Source organism: Melopsittacus undulatus, chromosome 6 (assembly GCF_012275295.1).
Source record: "Melopsittacus undulatus isolate bMelUnd1 chromosome 6, bMelUnd1.mat.Z, whole genome shotgun sequence".
In the NCBI taxonomy this organism is placed as follows: Eukaryota; Metazoa; Chordata; class Aves; order Psittaciformes; family Psittaculidae; genus Melopsittacus; species Melopsittacus undulatus.
In genome coordinates this window covers 60,766,169-60,789,677 of record NC_047532.1, presented here as the reverse complement: position 1 = coordinate 60,789,677, position 23,509 = coordinate 60,766,169, and the positions used below count along the sequence as shown (strand labels likewise).

Below are 23,509 nucleotides of genomic sequence, written 5' to 3'. Positions count from 1 at the left end.
GTAATAAAATGAGAAAGGTGCAGAGAAGGGCATAAGAAATTTTCAAAGGTATGAAACAGTAAGGAACAGCTCAATAAAAAAGGTTTTCAGCTTTGGAAAGAGGCATCATAGGGGGAGATGGTAAAAACCCTGGAAAAGAGAGAATTAGTTGCTGTCCTTTCCACTGTGGAAACAGGGGGGTATCCAATGTAAATAGCAGGTAGCATATTCAAAGCAAGCAAGAGGGGATATTTCTTCACTAAACTGACTTAGAAAGTGTGTTCTGCTAGATTGATTGATTTCTCTGTTTATTTATTTAAACAAAACTTCAAATTGTGTATAGTCTGTCTTGGCTTTTAAGTATTTTTGAAAAGCTGTGTCATTAACACTGCAAATGATTTTAACTCTTGTTTGAGGTAACAGTACTACAAATGATTGAGCTAAATAGAAATGAGTCTAGAATTCATCCAAATACATTTTTCCTCTGAAAGACTTGTAGTGTATAAAATAAAGCATCAGAGTTCTAACACATTTTTGTAATTATGGAATAAATTTTGTTAAATATTTTTCCTTGCTGTAGGTTGAAATAGATATATTTTTTACTTGAAATATCTAGGTTTCTATAAGAAGTGTGGATACTGCTGTTCTTGGGATGATCCCATCTGTTTGAGGACATATTCTTGGAGGGGAGGTGTGTGCTATTTGAAAACATGGTCTGTGCAGAGTCATGTATTTAAATCTCATTGACAAAACCAATTGTAGTATAGTACCCATCTGCTTTCAGTACTGCTTTGCCTAGTCTCTGTTATTTGGAAGCATGAGACATTTATGGAGTTGCATTGCCTTAAGCTTCCCATTCTCCTGGTGTGATCAACAACATCCCCTAAGGGGTAGGTGGCCCTGGTAGCAAGGTCTCCTGAACTTGTATAAAATTTTTGGGCTGAGGCCAAATGCTAAGAGGGAAGAAAAGCCATGTGGTTCCCCTCACAGAGCCAGATACTTTGGAAAACTGGTTTATGGATGTTTGGGATGGCCTGTCTCATTGCATCCAATTTTATCAGCTACTTAGAAGTTGTTTCATAAACCTATGAAGTATCAGGCTTGCTGCAGCACTGGAGGGTTTTGCACCAAGTGTGGTCTTTTGTCTTTATTTTGGCTGGTTTTGAGCCTGTCTGTTGCTCTTCATTTTCTTTAATATGAGGCAGTGGGAGAGCAAGTCTCTCCTACAGAGTGGGGAGAAAAAAATTGAACTTGTTAAATAGTTAAAAAGGTGGAGCTGTTTCTCCTTCTGCCACAGTTTGACTATTTGGCTGTCAGAAGAGCTCAGTGTTTGGTTTGAGTCTTGACTTCACTGTAGATAAATGCATGTGGAACACCAGGTTCTTGCTCTGTGAATTAAGGTGAGTTTTCTGCCACACACTGGCCTGTGTCATTTTATTTCATTTTACTACTGAAAAAGGTGATGTATCTGGTACCTACTGCTCTACTTAAAATTACATGTGCATATGGACAAGTAAAGCAGTCTCTGAATATGCTTTTAATAGATTACTCTTGTGACTGGAAATGCTCAGATGCAGTATGTGCGGTAATAAAGATTGCAGAAGCGTTTACCTTTATCAGCCTGATAAGATGGAGCTCCATGCAAGTAAGTGTATGCTAAGTTTCAGTAGTTAAGAGTTTGTCTTCCTTTCTTGACTTTTGAGATCTGAATTGTATGGCACTCAGTGCATGAAATATGACATTTGGTGCCAAGTCAATATGTTGAAGTGCCAGAAAATATCACAACATGGAAAAATGTAGTCTGTATACTCTGTGACTACTGAGTTTTAGCTTCCAATCCTGCAAATGTATTAGTAGAATGTGTTTTTCGTTCATGGCTGTGCCCAGTGGGCTGCTCCCACTGGTTTGTGGTTTGTGCTTCTGGACTTAGCTGTTCTACTTTATTTGCAATCCTTTAAGTGTTCTCTGAGTATGTCACAGATCCCTGTCCTTGCCACGGAGAGCATGGTCTAATAAACTGCAAACCTGAAGTGACACACTGGCAAAAATAGAACAGTGGATTTTTACAATAGGTAACTAGAGGACAGCCATATTCATATTTGGCAATTTGTCAAGAGCTGTACTTATATTCTTTAGGTCTTGCTAGAAGTATATTCCATGATTGGGTAAGGTGTCTTTGATTCCTTCCAGCTTCTTGTGCCCCTCTTCACTGGCATAGCATGAGAGACTGAAAAGCCCTTGATCAGAGTAAGCAATACTGAGCAACAACTAACACTGGTGTGTTATCAGTGTTGTTCTCAGACTGCAGCTGAAACAGTACTGGACCAGCTACTAGAAAGGAGAAAAATAACTGTTATGATTGAACCCAGGACAACTAGTCATATGGTCAAGAAATCATTTGAAGTAGTTAATGAATCATGTATGTGAACACTAATGAATGTTAGTAAGAATATTGTTCCTTCGTGTTGGAAATCATACCTAGTACATGATCTATGTGATCTGCTGGTAAGAAATAGAAAAGCATGGGAGTTACTTGGGTTAGGTTCACCTTTAAAAACACTGACTGGTGCTGTGAAGATGTTTTGTTTTCCTTTGGTGTGTTGCATTTCCATACAAATGTGTTGATAGCTTTTGGGACTTTTTAAAAGTGCTTAGAAGAGAACAAGCCAGTACACACTAATTTAAATTATCTTAATCCACGCTGTAGGCCTTTGTAAAGGAATTGCATAGTTGAGATCCAGGTCTGGCCTTGTAGGGCCTGTATTCAGATCAGTAGGGTCACAGTTTATTTATCAAGGAGATCCAGTTCAGTTGATGTATTAAATGGTACTTGCAGAAATAGTGAAAGGGCTTGTGTTTCTCTAATGGAACTGAAGACAAGTGTGGATCCTTCAGGTGAATTCTGTTCCTTTATTTTATATGGCAGGCTTTTTTTTTGCCACGCATCTGTAGGCCTCCCTACACCACCAAATTAATTTCCCTTGCATAGTTAGAGGCAATGTAATATTTCTTCTCATGCTGTTACACTAATTTGTAAAAACCAAGCACAGTCAGATACTAAGATACAATGGAAGCAACATCTCGGTGTGCCAAAGTAGCAACATGAAACAGATGCATTGGGTGTTCTCTTTAGCACTGATGTAAAGATCTGTATTTCATACTATATTTGTAAGCTTTTTGTCATGGTTTGAGCGTGAATATTATTTTTTTTTCTCTGATAATAAAAACATTGACCGTTAATTTTTTTGAGGCTTCCCATTCATTTTGCTGTTTAATTGTAACAGGCTGTAGGCTTTAGGGTTGCTTCATTGTGACCCTCTTGTTTAAATATGTAAAATTTAGGTATAGGTTTTGAGGTTTCTGTGTCTATCTATAAAACAGTTTAATACAAGTGCTAATATTTCATCGACTAAGTTGGGATGTGAGTGATGAGAAAACCTATGTTAAGACCAATGACAATACATCTGGGTAAAAAAATCAAAGTCTCTTACAGTGCTGCTGCTTACAGAAACAGTTTTCCATGTCACAACTGTAAATACAATTTGCAGCACATTGACTGCTGTCTTACTTTAAATGGCAGTTGCATAAGTAGTTTTGCCTGAAGCATTTTAGCTCTGAAATGTCAACACCTTTTTCTTGTGCTTGACTTTCATGTTCTCCCACAATATAGGAAGTCAAATCCTTTTTTACTTCAGTGGTCTTTCTCACTGGATCTTTCTCTCTGTTAGTCTATTTTGAGTTTCTTGTTAAACTTTCGTTTCACTGTGTGTCTGTTCCTTTCCTGTTTCTTTTCCTGTGGTCCTCTTTCATTTCCTTGCTGCTGTCTTCCTCCTATTCTTGTTCTCCTCAGGCAGGACTGTTTTCCACATTCCCTTTATCTTCCTTCTTTTTTGGATTTGGTTGTGAGACACCAAGATCCTTAGTGAAAGATATTTTAGGGATTCAGCTTCAGGATGTAAGACAGATAAGGCTGGTCACTGGAAAAGGTAACTAAGCACAGGAACCTCCTAGCTAATCTGTGTGTTCTGCATACTTAGTACTGTGTTCCAATTGCTGTTCTTTTTGACAAAAGTACTGCAGAGCAGACTGTTAAGTGGTGCTAGCAGGGAGCAAAAGGCTACTCAAAAAATTTGCCCTTTGCAAGAGGAAGATGTCCTGAGCTCCCACCGAGGCCTCTTTCTTGTCAGTTACACTTGGGGAATTACTGTAGTTGGAGCTCTCATCTGTTTAGGGACTTTTTTGAAATGTTTTATTTTCTGTGCTTTTCTGAAATGCTCTCTTAATTTTCATCTTGTAATAAGTACAGATAAAAGGTTTCTTGCTTCTTCTGGCAACCTAGTGACTCCTGATGTGCACATGGTAGGATGAGGAAGGTGTTTGCTGGATGTGTTTCAGTGATCATGGAGTAGAAATTGCAGTTTCATGGCTTCTAGGAGCACTTAAGAAACACAGAATTCAAATGATTCTTTATCTTCACTTGCCTAACCAATGCTCTAGTGCTAGCATAGTCAAGGAGATAGTCAGGAATGCATAACAAGTCAGGAGCTTTATTTTCCCCCATTGCCCTCTGTTCAGTCTGTATCAGTACTAAATAAAAGCTGAGCATCCTTTGTTCTTCCTCAGCTTTTTCTTAAGTTTCAATTTCCATTTTCTGTCTTTGAAGCAGAGAGAAGAGCAAATAAACCTAAACAAAACTTCCTACTCAAGCCAAAATGCAGTAGACACAATTAGAATCCTAGAATTATAGAATAGTTATGGTTGGAAAGGACCTTAAGATTATCTAGTTCCAGCCGCCCTGCCATGGGCAGGGACACCTCACGCTAAAGCATGCCAAGCAAGGCTTCGTCCAGTTGAACAGTAGTCAGTTAGGAATTTTAAGAAGAGCTGTTTATGAATATTTAATTACTATAGTAACAGCAAATAAAGAAGATGCTATTAATATTCATATGGTGTTAGCAGTGGTTCAAAGGAATCTAATATATTTTACAGTTCATAAAGCATCCTGTGTGTTTTGTAGGCCTTCAAAGAATGACCACATCTAGTGGGCTAATAAAAGTACAGATCTCCCTAGCTATTTCTTAATTCTTTGAATTAAGGAATGTCTTTTGTTCTTTGCATAGCACATTTCTCAGCAAAACTCCTCACAGTTTTGTGATGGTACTAGTCTTGCATGTTTTGTTACCCAAAAATGGTTCTTAAGTGACTTTGCAAAGAGCTAAGGCTGTAAGCTTGACTGTGAGCTGCTGAGATGCTAATAATGAGCCTGCCTCTTCTAGAACTTAGTGTGATGTCTCATTCATCTTTATTGGTGTATCTGCTTTGTAACCTGTTGGAGAGCAAAGCTTAGGAGGTATATAATATTTGGCTTGATTGCTGCTGCTTAGAGCTTTGAAAATACTTATTCTCTAAGTGATAGAGGAGTCAATTATCTCTAAGATAGAGATGGTTCACAGCACAAGAGGCCAACAGCAGAAACTAAAATTGATTTTTTTTGTTTTGAGGGATATATTCTTCCTGTGTGCCCTAGTTTCTTTCAAAAATGTATTTTGAAAGTGAATATGTTTCATCTAAAGAGTGAGGAAAAATAACGGTTACTTGTGGTGTTGTGACACCTAACTCCCCCCCCCCCCCCCCCCCCCCAACTCTCTGGAGACAGCCTTGTATGTTTAACTTCTTACTGAAAGTAAGAGCACTCATCCTCTTGCTTTTACTTGGTCTCTAAATTCATTATGGCACTTTTGCATTGCCTACCCTCAGTTAGACTCTGGATTTAAAGATCTTTACAAGAAAAGGGAGACAACAGAAATGCTAAAACTTAAGTTCTTGACTCTTTCCCTTGCTGGCTTAGAAAAAGATGGTAACAGGTGTTGAATTAAGACTTCATCAGCAGGTCTGTACTTCATTCACTTTGAAATTGTTACAGCTATTTTTTACTGCGTATAGTGATAATTACTCTGTTGGCAGAGCAGAACTAATCTAATCTGCTTTGGCTGCTGAAATCTGTGAAGGAGCCAGGAATGATTTCTCTGTTGAATTGTTAACCCTGAGTGTACAATACTGTCAGTACCACAGCGGGCCCTTGCTTGGTCTGAGTACCTAGTAATTTGGTTTTAACGGACATAAAGATACTAAAACAGAAAATAAAATAAATGTGGCATCTAATAGAAGTATAACATCCTCCTATTTTGGTATGTACTCTTTTGGGATTGGTTTGTCTGAGATGTCATGCATTGGGGAACAGTCCAGCCTGGCTTTCGGAAATGAGCCCTTGATATATATGAGCAGCTGTATCTGTAAGTACCTAATATTCTTCCTTTATTGGGTGTGGCTGAAAGAACTTAAAGGAAGCTAGACATTTCCTGTGCGCACACGTTATGTAAGAGCTGTTGAAACTCTCAAGTCTGTCCCTCTAAGTTACTGTTGCTTTTTTATGCATATAGGATAAAGGTACAATTTTGATCTTTCTGCTGTGTAGCTTTGCTATAGTCTCAATACCTTGACTTCATGGCTAGAAAAGGTAATGATGTTTGGCCACAGTAGCCATCTCTTTCTTAGATTTGGACTTAGCAGGATTCAGACAGCATTAGTATGGAAGTTATGTTACTCGTATCAACACAGATTTTGCAATTCTGAAACAAGAGAAAAATCTGCAACCCTCAAGGCATTTAACCAACTTCTTTGAAGGAAACATTCAGGAGACAAGTTCTGTTTCAGTGCTTTCTTTCACTGAAACAACTTGCACATATCAATAGTGGTGACAAAATGTAGAAAGCAATTCTTCCAGTTAAATCCACTATGGCAATTTTCACATTTCTTCTCAAACTCAAGAGGTATAACTGCGTTACTTACCTTTTTATATATATTCTCAGGAACAGAGTGGAAATCAAAATGAAATGTTCCCAGCTAATTGTTCTCATCAGCATCCCAGAAATGGACAGGAAAGGTCAGAATTCCACGTTTTGCAGTAAGTGCTGAGGTTTAGGAAGAGCATAGGTCTTATGGCAGTGATCTGTTCTTCTGCCTTCTGTTCTGGTGTAATTTTCTAAGACCATAAATAACTAATAAAGAAATCTCCCATTGTCACAAGTCTGTATGTGCTTCCTTGCATATAACATCAGTATTTCACAAATTAAAAAGAGAGTGTGCCTTCTGAGATGTATAAATTGAAGCCATATTTGCTCATCTGATTATTTTCCTTTTACATACTTGTCTTGAATGTCTGTCCTTTCCTTGATTATTTTTGTAATAAAATACTTGCTGTTACATAAAATCCCACCATTTTCTTTCTATGCCTATAAGGCTGTTTAAAGACTAGGCAAAGATGAATAGCTGCAGCTGTGTAGTTTAGAAAGCAGTGCAGTTTAGAAAAGGAATAGAAAGGGAAGATTTCTGGAATTGTTTTGAGTGACATGACTTGTTTCTCCCGCAAGAGGCAAAGCAGATTTAGTGGACAATTGGCTGAGCAAAGTCCTCTTTTTTTTTTTTTTTCCTATGATTTTACTCTTTCGTCATAGCTTCTAAGTGATGGTGGCTAGGAGTGACTGGCCTGAGTTCTTGTGCAGTTACTGGGAACCTCCTGAAGTCTGTGCTGGGCTACGAACACAACAGGCAAAAATGCCTGGGAAGTATGATGATGAAGGAATGGGTATATAATGTCTGTAAAAGTGAATCATACTGAGAGGAAAAAAGCCACCTTCCATGACACAGTGACAGTGATTCATATTGTTTTTAATACCCCTTTATAGCTTGGCATCTATTTAGACTGTCTCAGGTGTTCAGTATGTTCTCTGGTTTGTCCTAAATGCTGAATGATTGTGTGTTGATGCAGATATAAAGACCAGGAAACTGCCCAGCTACCCAAGTGTTCTTCCTTGCTTGTGACTAAACAACCATAATAAAAAAGGGTGTTGAAATTAAAATAAATACAAATAGCTGGTTTATTCCACAATGGTGATAATAAGAAAAAGTAAGCTGAAAGTGGATTAAAACTCTGTCTTTCCCGAATACTTGTTATTACTTGACCTTTCGGTTTTCATTTGCCTGACTGGTGTTGCTACACTGGAATTTCATATAGATGTCTCATGGCAGAATTTGATCTTTAGAGCTCCTTGTGTTGATCTCTGAACACCCTTAGGAGTGCTTTTAGTACAAAAGATACATCTAGATACTGCATATTAGTCTGTACCAAACAGACCTTTATTCCATTAAAGCAATTCAATGCGAAATCGTATTTTCTGAGAAATACCTCTAAGGTTGTATGAATAGAGAATATATGAAAACGATTTTTCTTCTTTTCTCTTTTCGACTTCATTTTTCACCTCTTTAGAGGCCTGGTTAGAGAAATCCCTCTTCCCTGTGGGCAGCTATAGTCCTGCCTGTGCTTTTTGTGTCTAATTAGTAATTTCTATTCAGTACCCTTTGTAAAATATTTCTATACATTTCTGTCAGCTCACATAACCATGTACTGTGTTGAAAAATCCTCAAATCAATGTTTCTTTTTGTGTGAAGTGGCAAATGTTATGGTAGAAAACAGCATGCTTTTTTAGTATAATCAGGTTTCCTCACTATTTTTCCTCTCACATTCAGACAGATGCACTCCCAATTAAATGAAGTGTACTTGTTTTAGGTGGTAGTTTGTTTTTTTTTTTTTCGTTTCAAATATGCTTTGTATTTCAAGAAATGTTAATGCTTTTTATAAAATGAAATTCAGTGCAGAATGGGCCAGAGGCCACTAAAATTCTAATCTGTTCCAAAAACTATAGTGGTTTATCACAAGAGATTCAGGATTTCATCAGCTCTGACAATGACAACATTGTTGGTTTGTAGTATAACTACTTATGCTCTGAAACATTAAAGTGCTCGAAAAATGTCTTGATAATCTATAGCTATTCATCTTGACAATGGACCTTGAACCCCAATGGGTTGTGATCTTGTTGATCTGGGTGCTGGGTGTGCTATCCTCTCGTGGTGCAGCTGGAGATGAGTGAATCACAAGAAGTATTTTCTACTAGTGTAAACATTTTTAGACTTGTGGGTTATACTGCACTACTGCAGTATTTTTAGTGTTCTGTGTAGTTAGAATGTCAGACTTTCATCTACTAATACTGCCATGTAAATAGAAAAGGGGCATGGGGAAACGGCAGCATTAACTTTTTCAAGTTTTCTAGTTAGGTTATCTTTTAAAGAGAAATTGGTTCTTGAACTGGAAGACATTTCCTGTGGAGGAGACATTTGGGGATTAGACCAAGATGTCTAGATCTCCTTGCATCTCTGAGAACTGAGTATCCAACTGCTCTTTATGCCTTTAATGATCTCCCTTGCGGTGTACCAAAGTATGATGTTTTACTTTGAAAAAGAAACACAATAATGTAATTGGTTTCCAAATATCCTGAGGACTGTACTTACTAATGAGAGACTGCAGACTAATGGTGCCTTTTTGTTATTGCCAGAGAGGAGGATTGTCTTTTATGGAACTTCCTAGATTTTAGGTGTGTGCTCTTTTTTCATTTGAAGGTTTCTCTTACAAATTTGTACTTCTTCATACAATAACCACAATGATAAAAAACTTTGCTTTCTTTTAGAAAATAGATTCTTTAGATGATTACAATATGATGTTTTGGAAATATTTCTGAAAGTTTTCTTGGTAATATAATCAAATAACTTCTCCAAAACACAAGTAGCATATAATGAGGTGGTTGGGGTTTTTTGTTTGTTTGGTTTTGTTTTTCGTCATTTGGTCATACATTTTATTGCCAAATGAGTGCATATAAATATGAACACATTTTCAGCTTTAGTAGTCTCACAGTTTTATCCTCGCAACTACTGTGGTTAGCTTAATAGTTTAATAACGAGCCTTTCATTTTACAAGAGAAAATTGATGGATACCAAAACACTAGATGTCCAACTAAACTCACTAAACAGTCTTTGAACTAGTGAGGGTTTAAACTGTTTTCTTGGGAGGCCTTTTCCACAAAAGTCACTGCTCATTGGTGATGTCCCATATCAAGTGCAAGTAGTTTTGGCAAATGCTTGTCTGTGGTTTATAGAATCAACAAAAAATGCAATATAACTGCTCTGTTGTTGTATGGCTATTGAATATGAGATTATAATTATGTCAGGTCTCTTTAACATATGATACATGTTAAGTGCACTTTATTGCTTAATGAATTAACAATTATTAAAAGGGGTGGGAGGATAGGGGATTAGATTCTTCTTTCGTATCTCTATTAGCATATTCCAAAGAATTTACTACTTACAGTGTAGGTACTTTAACATTTCCTTTGAAACATATGTGCTCAGAGAAACCCAATTTCTTGTTGATACTCTTTCCCATTTATTTGCATGGAATTTGTAATAATTTAAACACAAAAGGCTGATGTCACAAGATTCCCTCCAAATTTGAAGTAACCAGTAAGTCTTCTTGACTAAATGCCATCATCTTTTTTGTAAGAGACATCTGTTAAGAATAATTGGAAGAATTTTATGGAATGAGAAGCAAAAGCAAACTGTGTGCATAACTGCTAATAGACTAAACAGTTCTTTTAGCTGTATTAAGAAGCTGCATGCAACTCACTGATATGTTCTCTAGCAAAACTAGGCCAGATTTTATGCCCATGACAGCTCCTGTCTCTCCCTTAAGTTTTTGCTGTCTTTAGAGAGAAACAGTGCAGCTGTAAACTTTCTTTGCACTGGCGAGCCAAGAGATCTAAGCTCAAAATATAAATTAAAAATGTAGGTTTTAAAGAGGCAGCTGAATTTTCCAGTGAGGAAAAACAATTCAGTGGAGGTAGAAATTTCAATTGAAGAAAGTCAACTGGTATTCAGGTTGAATCGGTATTCTGCGTTGGACAGTGCTGCTGGCCACTGAAGGCTTTTAAGGAAAACATTAAAAACACTTGGGAAAAACTATATTGGAAACCAGTAATCATTCTGTATGTGCTGTTTTTGTCTTAAAAGCTGCAAAATCCCAAACTAGCCAATTGTCTTGTTCTTTCTGCTGATATCGTGGAGGAAACGGCATATATGTTTCTCATTTCTTAGTCTTCTAACCTTGTAATTTAGACTTGAAAATTAAAATCTTTACAAAACAGAGAAGCTTGTGATTTTGACTAAGCAAGCTAGACTCATTTTTTGTATATAGGTATAAAAGCAGTCTGGTGTAAATATGGGGCTGTCCTTGAGCAGTCCAGTATACAGCACAGCGCTGGCTGCCTCATCTGAGCTGGGAGCATATGCAGATGGGAGTTTTGGGAGCGGAGGGAGGGTCAGAGGCTACAGCTCTCTTTGGTACATCTGTGGCCCCTTACACTTGATGTGGCAGTTGTCAGTTACGGGTGCCTTCCTGTGAGCTACAGCTTGTACAGAGATTGCATTTGTGATGCTTTGTGATGAGTCTGTTGGCTGTTTTCTTGATGTCAACAACTGTCTGCTAGAGTTGTCTGCTCTTGAAGCTTCTGTTGTTGAATCTGAGCCTCACATGTGCAACCTTTCTCTAAATTGGATCTATCAGTTGCTCTGTCTTTTTTGTGTCTGGCTGATTAGTTCTATGTAAGACAGGAATTAGGGCTCCCTGTTGAATTGATACTTTGTTGTCTCATGCTGAAGGTAAAGCAGTGACTTATTACATCTGAGTGAGAAGTCTGGGTATTTATTACTTGGTGCTCAGGAAAAGGTAGGTCTGTGACATTTGGTCAGTGTTAAGATAAAAAAATACTGCTTTTATAAACAACATTAAATTGGATCATATAGCAATTCTGTGATCTGTCCTAATGTAAATGGTCCTCATTCTTATAAATCTCACATAAGAGGCAGAAGTCTAGGAACACAGTTTTAATATTGAGTTGCTTTATCAGTACTTTCAAAATACATATTTAGATCACAGTGCTGGGTAATTTGTTGTCTATAAATGTCATGTTTGCTTTTGTGCTGTACTGCACAGTGGGTTGTAAGACTCCTGAAACAGCATATTTATGGAGCTAGTGTCTTCATAAGGTACTAGAACCCCACAGTGCTGGTCATTATCCATAGTGGATATTGCACCTTTTAGCTATGCCTTTAGTTATTGCAATGCTATTAATAGGTATTGTCTTTTGTACTGGTGAGGTATTTATTTATTTATAATAAATGTCTACAGGAAAATGCATTAAAATTCTTGTAGGGAGAGCACTATGGCAGAAGCTTTGTGCTTTTCAAGACTTGGATGATCATTGATTTATGTGGATAAATTCAAGTGAAGGTTACTCAACTTCTGTACTTTGATTCAGTACAGAAATCAAGGTGGCTTGGGGATCTTAATCTCCACTAGATAAGTTGTAAACAATTTCTTGATTGCATATATAATCTGCTCTCATGCTCCAGATGGAGAATATGTATTCGTAATGTCTTTAATGTGTTAAAATAGTGCATGTGTGTTCAGTAAGTATTCAGTCTAGACTTTCATGTTAAGAGCTTGATGTATGAAGAACTTTCTCACCTGAATATTTATTTATATAATATTATTTAATATTCATTAGTTTTGCTCTATGCTATCTGTAGAGACCTGAAAAGTAAGTCTGTATTTTGAAAAGTAAGTATTTAGAATAATTTGTATCTAGTAGCATACTGTCATTTATCATAGAATCATAGAATGATTTGGGTTGGAAGGGACCTCAAAGCTCATAAAATTCCAACCCCCTGCCATGGGAAGGGACACCTTCCCCTGGACCAGGTTGCTCCAAGCCCCATCCAATCTGGCCTTGAACACTGCCAGGGGTGGGGCAGCCACAACTTTCCAGTAACCTCCTTTCTTACTGTTTATGTCAAAAGAGAGAAGATAGTTTCTGTTCACAAACTGTCTACTCAGAATTTGGTTAATGCTTTTGAATCTAAAGGTAACTTTTATGGCTGAATTAGAACCTGTGGAAGATCATAGCATAGTGAAAGTGATGACTTACAAATAATTGCATGGGTGGATATTCCTTACCAAAAGAGAACACAAGTTATTAATGATAATAATACTTGATATTTAGTATCGGTGCATATTTGCTACAAAAGTAAGCATACAAGTTGTTAATGACATTTGATACTTTGTATCAGTGAATATTTGTTACCAAAGGGAGCATACATGTTGCTAGTTGATGCTTAATATTTCTGTTTTCTTTCCCCTAGTTTCTTTGCTTGAAGAATATAAGGACTTTTCTTTCGGCATGTTGTGAAATATTTGGGATGAAGAAAAGTGAACTCTTTGAAGCATTTGATTTGTTTGATGTGAGAGATTTTGGGAAGGTAAGGATCCTTTTAATTATATCCTGAGTAATGCCTGTGCTCTACTGCTTGAGTGCTTTAGAACTCCACATGGTATATGTGGTGTAGGAGTTAAGAAGTTGTGAGTAATGGATGTGAATTCACTAGTAAAAAAGCAGTGTGGAAGAATTAAGAAAGCAGGAAAATTAGAGTCATATTAGAGAGGCTAATTGAGGGCAGAGAAATATCCATGGTAAGAAAACTCTGAAGGTGTGAAAAGCATTAAATTAAAAAAACAAAATGACCCCCCCGAAAATTACCCAAAACCAAAACGAACAAAAAAAAAAAGAAAAAATAATCCCCACAAACCCTGAACAGTTCCCTCCAGAAAAAACCCAACCCTGATTGAAACATGCTGAGTTAAAGATACATGAAATGTGTGAAGATAGCCAAGTGCTGTCTAGTGGTATAATTTTTTACTTAAATAGTGTGGAATCAGAAGTACTGGGCCTACACAATGTAGACACATGGCACAGAACAATTTTCCATAGTCTCAAGTGCTCAAAATCCACCTATGTAAATTTAGCCCTTGTAAGTTTTCTTTTTTTGGCAGTTAGGTTCAAAATTTGGTGGTTTTTTTCTAAGCTGCTGTAAAGCTCAGACATGAGCTTTATGGTGGGTTAATGTGACTATCCGCATTTACACAGCCTGAAATATATTCTGTAAGTCTATGATTAGTTATTCTGCATGTAAAAGCTTTCTCCAGTTCATTGTTCACAGCCTCCTACATAACCTGTGTGATCTGTCATTGTCAGCATATGTTCAGTTCTGCTTTGGTTTCTGCTTTTGAGTCATAGGGTATCATTACTCTAATTTCAGAGGAGACGTCTAAAAGTGACCTGAAGTAGCACCAAAAATATTGACTTATTCAAATTTAGTGTGTTTCAAGCATTATTGCTTTCTAAAAGAGATAATAATTTTTATGTGCTGCTCTTTATAAGTAGACATAGAGGTAAAGATGATGTAAGAGTGGAAGCATGAATCAGGGCTGCAGTATGACTATTTGGAATGGTTCAATGATTACTGTTAACCAAAATGTCTAATTATTTTTCTGAACCTTTTGTCTGGATTTAAGTCCTTTTGAATATATAACTAGACAACTAAATCCACTTGTTCTTTAGTCATGCTGAACATATTTAGTCCTTATAAATTACACTTAAGATAAAGCTTTTGTTAAAAAGTGATCTTTTTTTGCAAATGCAGTGTATTGCTTGTTAAAAATGAGATTTGTTCTGTGCAAATAGCAGAATTAAAATTGTTGGTTTTGACCTTTTTGGTGCAGTAGAAATGTCTTACTTATGGTGTCTCTTATTTAATAATTTATGTGAAGATATGTGACCTTAGTATTTCAGTGCTAGCAATGGTGATAGTGCTTGTAAGCAAAAGTTTCTCTAGTGTTGGGCACTTTAGGGGCCTTTGTCACAATTATTGGAAAGCTACCATGTAAAAATGCAGTGACAAATTTGAACGAGACTTGTGTGTGGGCTCCTTTAATGCGGCTATGTGCATAGTAACATCTGCTTGTGCAGAGGTGGAGGTGCTAAATTGAACAAGCCCATGCAATCATTGCAATAGCTGCGTTGGGCATGGGTTTAGGTGCATAATGGCTCTGCTGTTCAGCTGTTTCCATTGCATGCTTATGTGGAAGCTTGCCACACATGAGTGGAGGTAGCAAGATACTGTATTTTGATAGGCTGATCTGTATATTTTACTAGCCTCTGCAAATGAGTAGTTAAGCTTCCTAAAGCAGTTGGTCGAGTTGAGGGCATTAAGATAGTGGAGGGGGAAGTTACAACTTGATTAAAATGTATGGTCAGACCTTTGCTAAGTTAATTCTGTAGTTTTAAGTATATTGTTTGTGTATCTGTAAAGTGGCATGGGTTTTAAATAGCTTATGTGATAATGTACTTTGGAAATTCTGCTTGCTAGTAGCAGCAGTGAGAAAAAGCTTATATTTTTCAAGTTGATATTTGCTTGTCAATGCCCCCCCCCCTTTTTTTTTCCTAAGAATAGCAACCTTAATGTAGTCCTGAATCTCCAGCATCCTTGAACTGAAATTGTTCATATGCAAAAGGCCAAAAAACAGGTGCTGAAGATTTTTCCTGTTACTGCAACCAAGTAATTCTGCTGTTTCTAAGAGTTCTGTGAATTGCATTCCTTAATACAAAATATGAGTGATCTTAAATTGATTACAGGCACAAACAAAAAGCATAATAAGGTTTAGAAATGCTCTGTTTTCCAATTGTTGACCAAAAAGGTGATGGAATGAGCATGCGCAACGTCTACAGCCTCTAACACATTTGAATGTACTGAAAGTTGTCTAGAGATGTCAGAAGTTGGGAACTACTCATTAGTGGTGAGATGTAAATAATCTGTAACTGAAATGACTCCATAAGCCTTATGTATTTGGCATTTTTATATGCTTCAGTTGAGTTTATGAAGAAATGATTACTGAATTTGTCATCATATGATGGAGTATTCTGTTTAATATAACAGATTTCAGTGACTTTTAAGCATGATAATGGAGGGAACTGGAGCAATATGTAAATGAACAGCAAGCCTTCAAGGAGATAAGATTGACAGGAAAAATAAGATGAGAGATCTGGTGATGGAAACTGTCATATTCTGATGTTTTTCAACACTGAAGAAAATGGCAGCAAACCCCTTTGTCTCATAGAAGCAGCTGTACGCTGCCTGTAGAATTTTAAGACTTTTGACAGCCTTGTGAAATGCTGTTTACAATATGTTTGCTGTAATGGTGAAACTTACATTTAATAGCTAGGGTTAAATGAGCTGTTTTCAGATGCTTTGACATAATGTATGAAAATGTGACTTGAACTTTATGCTCCATTACGCAGAGACTCTTTGATCTTTCTGTGATCAGAGGAAAAAGAAGGGTGTATTGGTAGGGATAGGGATCAGGCATGAAGCTGAAGAGACAACATGTAAACAGCTGGAGAATAAGTAAAGAAACAGGAAAGCAGGTAATCTCATAAATATGTTTTAATGTCTGTATTCCATATGAATATTGATATCAGCTGTTACACGATGAGGGTTTTCTTCTGTTTCATGTATAATAGCATTGACTTCCTTATTTTTAGACTGTGCTTAAAAAAAAAAGAGGGGCTGCATTATTCAGAAATAGGAGGATTGTTAAATCATGCTTTTAAAATGACAAAATTTGTTTTTCATGGGGTTCTACAGTATTCACCCATTCTCAGTCATTTTTCTATCAGTAAATTTCGTTGTTGTTGCATTAAGTTCCTGACAGAGCATGAAATGCCCTCCCACGCCCATGGGGTGCCAGACAGTGTTTTCGTTATGAATTCCATGCTGGAGAGTCATTTTTCACTACCACAAGGTTGTCAGGTTCTTCCTTTCTACCTGTGTGCCAGAATCAACAAGTAATGTTGATACTTGTTCTTTCAGTTCTCTGAGCCCTGCACAGTCCTCAACAGCAGCCTTTGCTGTTTGGTACACCACAACAAATTGTTGCTATCCCTATTCTGTGAAGGAAGTTTGCAACTAATGTGTTGCAGAAATAGGAATCTGAGGATTAGTTCTAGTGCATGTTGATGTTGATAGATGCTCCCTGGCCTCAGAGCTGTGTTTGAGGTCTCATGGGGGAAAATAGTGTCCAGATATTGCCAAAAAAAGAACTGTGTACTCTGCTCTTAAATATTCTAAGCAACATATAACTGAACACAGTGGCTTTTTTATGATAACTGATCTAGCAAGAACACAGACATAACCTCTCCTAGTAGAGATCTTGCAATAGGTGTCTAGAAATAACATACAGTATTCAATCTTGATTATAAAAGGGGGGTGGGGTAGTGGGGGTGGAGATATGAGGGATGATCAAATACCAACTACTACCAATCAAACAAATACCTAATTGTTTAAAAGCATATACCATAACGTCCAATGTAGCTAACTATCCAGTTGTACTTAAAAGGCTAGTTTATGTAAAAGCAAGAAACTGCTCTGAAAATTGTATGCGTATACTAAGGTCATGAAGTTTGTTGATCATTTTAATCACTCTCAGTGTAAAGGAAATTGAGGCTGTGATGCAGCAGAAATTCATGCTGAAATTGAAGATCCTGGTGTGTTAATATTCCCTTCAGTTTAACAGATTCCAGGAAGATCAGGCAGATGTGCATGAGTTACCACACCTAAATCAACACAGAAAAGAGCAACAACTATTATAAAAAAATTATATACCGTTAAGGAAAGAGTGAGGAGGAAAAATGTTTAGGAAATATTCAATAAAACTGAAGCAGTTGAGATTAGCCTCAGTTGTTATATGTCTTATTTAGTGAATTTAATGAGTGAGGTAATAGAGCAGAATATGACTACTTTCACTAAAAAAGTTCCATGAAAACTGCAGAACATTGGGGGACATGTCAAGACATTATACCATATTGTGTAAGAAAATGAAAATGAAGAAAGAGAAATGAACAGGTAAAAGCAAAGCTTTAATTATAAACAGAGCTCTATCTTCATTTTCTGAGCTTTTTTAGTGGTAGAAAGAGCTTAGTGATTTGCTCAAGAAACTTAGCTGTACAGTTGCCTTTAGGAGTAGCATTTTAATGTTTTCAAGCGTGTCACCGAGATGGACTGGTTTCAGATGAATGTTACTGGAACTCTTTCAATGTGTACTTGTGAATGTGGGAGAATGAAAACATGGAAGATACAGACAGGTTCCAGGTTCCTTCCCTGTGGAAATGCTTTGGAAAAAAATAAGCATCGGAAAAAAATGAGCAAGAAAACACTGTTGCAAGACTGCTAAAATGCTTGGCGTATGTGGAGAGTTTTAATTGTTAGATATTATTTCTATCTGTGTAGAGTTGCATAAAGGTTAAGCACTCAGTAGCCTTCCTAAGACCCTCCCTTAAATCATAGCAGAAAATGTGTTCCAGCCCAAAAGAACATAAATCATAATTTTGGGCAAAGTGATGAGGTGGGTGAGCAAGTGGAATGAAAAAGGGTGTAGCTCTTAACCACCTCTCTGAAAAGTCTTTGAAAGTTTACAGAATACATTGTGTGACAGTGAAAACCATTACAAGCACTAGATAAACTTAATGTACTTATCTGTAATTTGTTGCAGTGATGATCACCAAAGAGTCTGTACAAATTCTTAGGCATGTAACTATAATATGACATGTAATGAAATAAAAGCAGCATGAACGTATAGCTTCTACATGAGCTTATGTACTTAGGCCTCAGTATTTCAGGATTTGGTCTTGAATGTTCTTATGACAGCATACTGTCACACTGTCACCTCTCTAGTCTTTCCAAATGAATCTTCATGAATTTTTTAGAGGTTTGTCACAACGTTTCAAGTTATAATATTTGCTTCCATGTAATGGAAACTAATGATAATCGTAATTTTTGACCACATCACAAACTGTTGAACATACCTCAAGTATCTAATCATTAATGAAAAATTCTCACTCAGGGAGTGCTTGGAATGATTTGTAAGTAGCAAAAGACTTGCGATCCTTATACAATGTACTCTTCTGTTCAGCTTTTTGGCAAATGTGACCGAGGCTGGAAATTGAAGATTAATGAGAAACTGCTAATCTGAGAGAATAAAACTGAGTTTCAGAGCACAGTATCTCTGTTGTTAAGATGACCTTGCCTGAATGGTAGGTATATCTGATTCATGTATCCTGGTGTGGCACTGAATTTGTAGCATTGAATTCTGGAAGAATCCTTTTTTCCTTAAGGTGGAAGCAGTTTTGGAGGAAGACAGTGGCAGCTTGAGTAGGTTTAACAGGGCTTAAGATTTCTGTCTTCTCAGGCATTTGTTTATAGACGTGTTTTAAACCTTATTTTTAAACAGGGAATTAATTCCATATAGTATTTACCATACAAACATTTAGTAACCAAAAGCTGACAGTGAATTTGACAAAGAAATACAAAACTTCCTGAATTTATGAACATCGGTCAAGGTAACAGAAATATAAACTATAAATAAAACCAGAAGGTAATAAATGAGTGACTTGCAGATGAAGTCCATATGAACTTTGAAGTGTTTTGTGTGTATCTTTTTTTCTATGATACTGAATTTGTTCACGTTTTTTTCTTTTCCTCTTCTGGAAAGCCTGGAGGCTTCCAAAGAGGAAAAGCATGACAGTTTTCTGTTAGTTCTGCAGACAGAGGAAAGGGTGAAAAGAAGATTAAGTTCAATTTATATAACCTGTTCTGTGCTCCCTCATGCTTGAAATAATTTCTGAGAGAATCCCTCTCTCACTTTGATCTAGATCTCCTGCTTGCTGCCTGGGTTCTCTGCTTCTTCTCTGTCTGCTTTGGGACAGAGATTTTGAATCTCAGTTGAGATTCAAGGGACATAGGCATTATATTACAATGTAAGAAACCAATAGAACATGGCTTCTGCAGTTACCTGGATCTGTTGGTCATTCTGATATTTCCAGTTGTTACATGAAACAGGCTTGACTTGATTTTTGGACCAATGCACTTCTATTTTCATTATCAGTTGTGTGAATTAAATGTTCAACTCACAGACTCAAGTAGGGCACAGTTGTAGAGTGAAATGATTTACAATTTTTACTCAATTACAATAACAGTTTGATTAACTGGAGACATTGTCTTTGCTAGTTTTAAAATAATACATTCAGTGACTTTCTTTGCTCTGTTCCAATATAAGAAAGCTACAGAAACTGAAATTACTAAGTTTGGTTTTTTGCTCATTTTTTTTCTTGGAAGGACTTGAAATAGCTAAGTTTATCTTTCACTGAAAGATGCCTCCTAGCATCTATATATATATATATACACACACGTATAAACATTCTCCAAGACTAGCTGCTAATGACTGGTGGGGTTTGTCGTGGGGTCAAACCCAGGAGCTGTTAGTATGCTGGTGGAAAGCAGAACTGATTTTTCTGCTTTGTCTGTAGAGTCCCTCTCTTTGTGCAGGCAAGTGGGTGACCACCTGGCAGCTGTTCTTGGTTGGCAGTTCTGTCTGAAGCAGAAGTGTACTTGAATGAAAAGTCCTAAGAAATAATATATTTTCAAAGGCAGTTGAAAGTTGCTGCTTGTTTCTTTGTAAGTATTAAAAATTCAGGGTTTGTTAGCCTGAAGAATGCTCTGGTAGTGAGGTTGGTTGTCATCTCATTCACTGTTTTTTTTTTTCTACCCAGCTTCAATAGAAAGTGAAACCTGCAGTGAAAGGCTTGCAGCAGGAAACAACGTTTGTGTATTTCATAAAAAGGAAATAGGTACAAATTAATGAGAAACATTTCCAAAATTTGTTGGAGGGCTTTTACTTAAGCTGTTTGGTAAGAGGGCTAGGGAGGTATTTGCTAATGAACAATTGTGTCCTCTTATTTTCCTTTCTGGCCTAGTTGTGATGTTAATTTCAGATACAGCTACTGCATGCCTTTAAAAAGGATGGATACTTAAACAGTTTGATAATGAGGAAACAAATCCAAAGAATGTATTCCAGAATAGTTAACTTGTAAATCTGAAAAGCTTCTGTCATTCGTAGGTGATTGAAATCATAAAGACTATCTTGCTGGGAAAATTAATGCATCTTTCTATGCAAAAACTAAGCTATTAAGGGAGATAGCTTTTTCTTTTGGTCAAAAAATGTTACAGTAGGAATGCTAGATCTTAGGTATTGGATTGTACGTATTTTTAACTGTGAAGCATGAGATAAGATTTATTTGAAAAAGTTTTATTAAATGGATTGTTTGTATTTTCATGGCTTCATGAGATTTCAAAGGTGGAAGTTGTAGGTACTGGTAGCTGAAAATTGAGGATTTCAGTTCCAAAGTAACAATTCAGTAACGAAATCATTCAGTGTAATGATGAATGTAATAACTGATAATCTTGGGAACCTCTTTAAAACCAGTTATAAATAATGAGAGTTGCTCTACAGAAAATAGTATTAGGGAAGAAGTTAAAAGTATTGTCAAATAAAATTATTAACAAAAGTGAAATGAAATTACATACTTGAGTTATTGTTAAGCTCTGCAAGTAAATAATTTCAAATTACATTGAAAACTACCTGTAAAGAGCTTTAGATATGAAGTAACAATGTTGGTACTCTGCATAATGCAGGGTGGTGCTAAAGAAGCTGACAGAAGAATGCTTTTTGAATTTTTGGAAGGTGCTATTCAGAGTATGTTTATATGCAAATTTTAGGCTTAACAAAATAGAATTGCCCAATCAGAGTTGCGTATAGGCCTGAATATTACTATCTGACAAAAAAAAATAGAAAAAAAAATATATAGAAAAAAATATAAAAAATATATGACAAAAAAATATAGCTTTATTTTTTTTAACAAAAAAAAATTAGGCCTCAAGTGAAATCCATTTTGATCTGTGAATATCTAAAGGATACTTGGTGGAATTGCTTAAGAAAACCAATTGAGGACTAATTCTCATGTAATGTATTTTGGGAGAATTAATTATATTTAAAATGCTGAAGTGTTTCAAGTGTTTCTAAAGAAGAACTGATTTAATTAAAAATGTCAGTGACATTGTGCAAGCAGATGTGTTTCCTGCAGTGGCCAGTTGATACTAGCTGAGTAATTCAGTGCACAATATAATCCATTTTCCTACCAAAGTATATAAATGACTGGTGGGATGATTTACTGCCTGTGCATGTGAAGGAATATAGAGCCAAAAATTGAATGTAGGTCACTGATGGGGAGTTTTTTATAATTTCCCATTCAGCCTTCACTTGGGGTATGCTGTTTTCCAACAGTCAGTGTAGTTTAATGTGTCAAGCAGAGATGCTGTTGATTTCAGAGTGACTCAGTAGTACATTATGTAGCTTTTTCCTCCCCCAGTTCTAGGTAAATATAGAATAATGTTCCTGAATGTTACGAGGCATAGAAGTAGCTATTTTGCCCTCTGACTGGTGTACTTGAATATACCTTGGGAATTGTGTCTGGGCTTGGGGAGGTAGCATCTCTCAATACTTCACAGAAGATTTGCAAACTAAAACATGGAATTAGGAAAGGCAACAATGCCAAGCTTGTGGCAACCACTGTCTAAACAGTGGGCTCCACTTGTTTTCTAATTATGATCACTGTCAAAATCTTAATAAGAGACTGTAGCTTGCATGTGGTATAAGGATCTCATAAGATGTATCCTTGAGTTCAAAAGCTGTCCTTTCAAAAGCAGTGGAATGGGGAGTGAGACCAAGTTTCTTAAATTTTATTTTTAACTTGTGAGTTTTCTTTTAAATGTTTCCCTCACTTGGATAAGTAGTGAAATATGAAATTTTATAACTATTTGAAACAAATTGCCAGCCAGGAATAGCTGTGCATGTTTCTCTTGAGATCACTTTCTTTTGTGCTTAAGATATTTACTTGCCTGTTATGATTTCTTATTTTAGCTTACCTCTTGGTCACTGCTGGTTTATTTGAAAGGTACTATATATATATATATATACACATACCTCTTGGTCACTGCTGGTTTATTTGAAAGGTACTATATATATATATATATATATATATATATATACACATACACTTCTTTTGAGATTTAAGCATTTACGTATATGGTGGGCTCTTTTACAGCTTAATCTGGTACACTAAGCATTGTTAAGTGATGCTGTTTTGGGTTTGAGACTGAGTTTCAATGTGTTTTTATTTGGGGTGGGTGAGAACCTACCTAAGAGTTTTTCAGCTAGCTAAAAGGAAAGTTTGGACAACCAGGGTACACTGCATAGTAGATGGACACAGTCTGTGATCTGTGGGAAATGATCTGATTAGAAATGTCATCATACCAGTTTCAAAGTGGTGAGGTCTACATTTTTGTATATGTGAACTTGGGAGCTGGGTATAGACTGCATTCTAAGATGGTGTTTCTCAATTGCACGATTTGTGGCAAAAAATGTTTGTTTAAAGCATGATTGCACTTTAATTAGAAAATGAACAAGTTTTTTCTTGCTTTACAAAGTTGGTTTAAACTAGATAAATATTTTTTATTTATGTAATACTGTTAACACGCTTTAGGATGTAATTTGTGATTTGAAAAAGTGGATTCTACACCAAGTATCTGATTCTCAATAAATAAAAATCACAAAATTGTCTCACTTTATATTTTCATTTTCCTTATAAAATTAAATAAAATGGAATATGAATTATTTTTTTCAGAACATGGGAAAGGTGCAGTAATTTTCCTATGTCTAGCAAGTATTAGATAATATCATCCAAAACGCAGCAAAAGAGCTCAGATACTGCAAAGTTAAGCATGTACTTTGATTTTGAAC

At 36.4% G+C, this 23,509-nt stretch overlaps 1 protein-coding gene across 1 annotated transcript in view; it reads left to right on the top strand.

Annotated features, from left to right (window-relative positions):
- Positions 1–23,509, top strand: part of VAV3 (vav guanine nucleotide exchange factor 3) — a 158,942-nt gene that overhangs the window by 18,968 nt on the left and 116,465 nt on the right. The window contains exon 2 of the mRNA XM_005148083.3: positions 13,126–13,242. Within this exon, the coding sequence (XP_005148140.2) occupies positions 13,126–13,242 (117 nt within the window). The remainder of the gene's footprint in view (positions 1–13,125; positions 13,243–23,509) is intronic.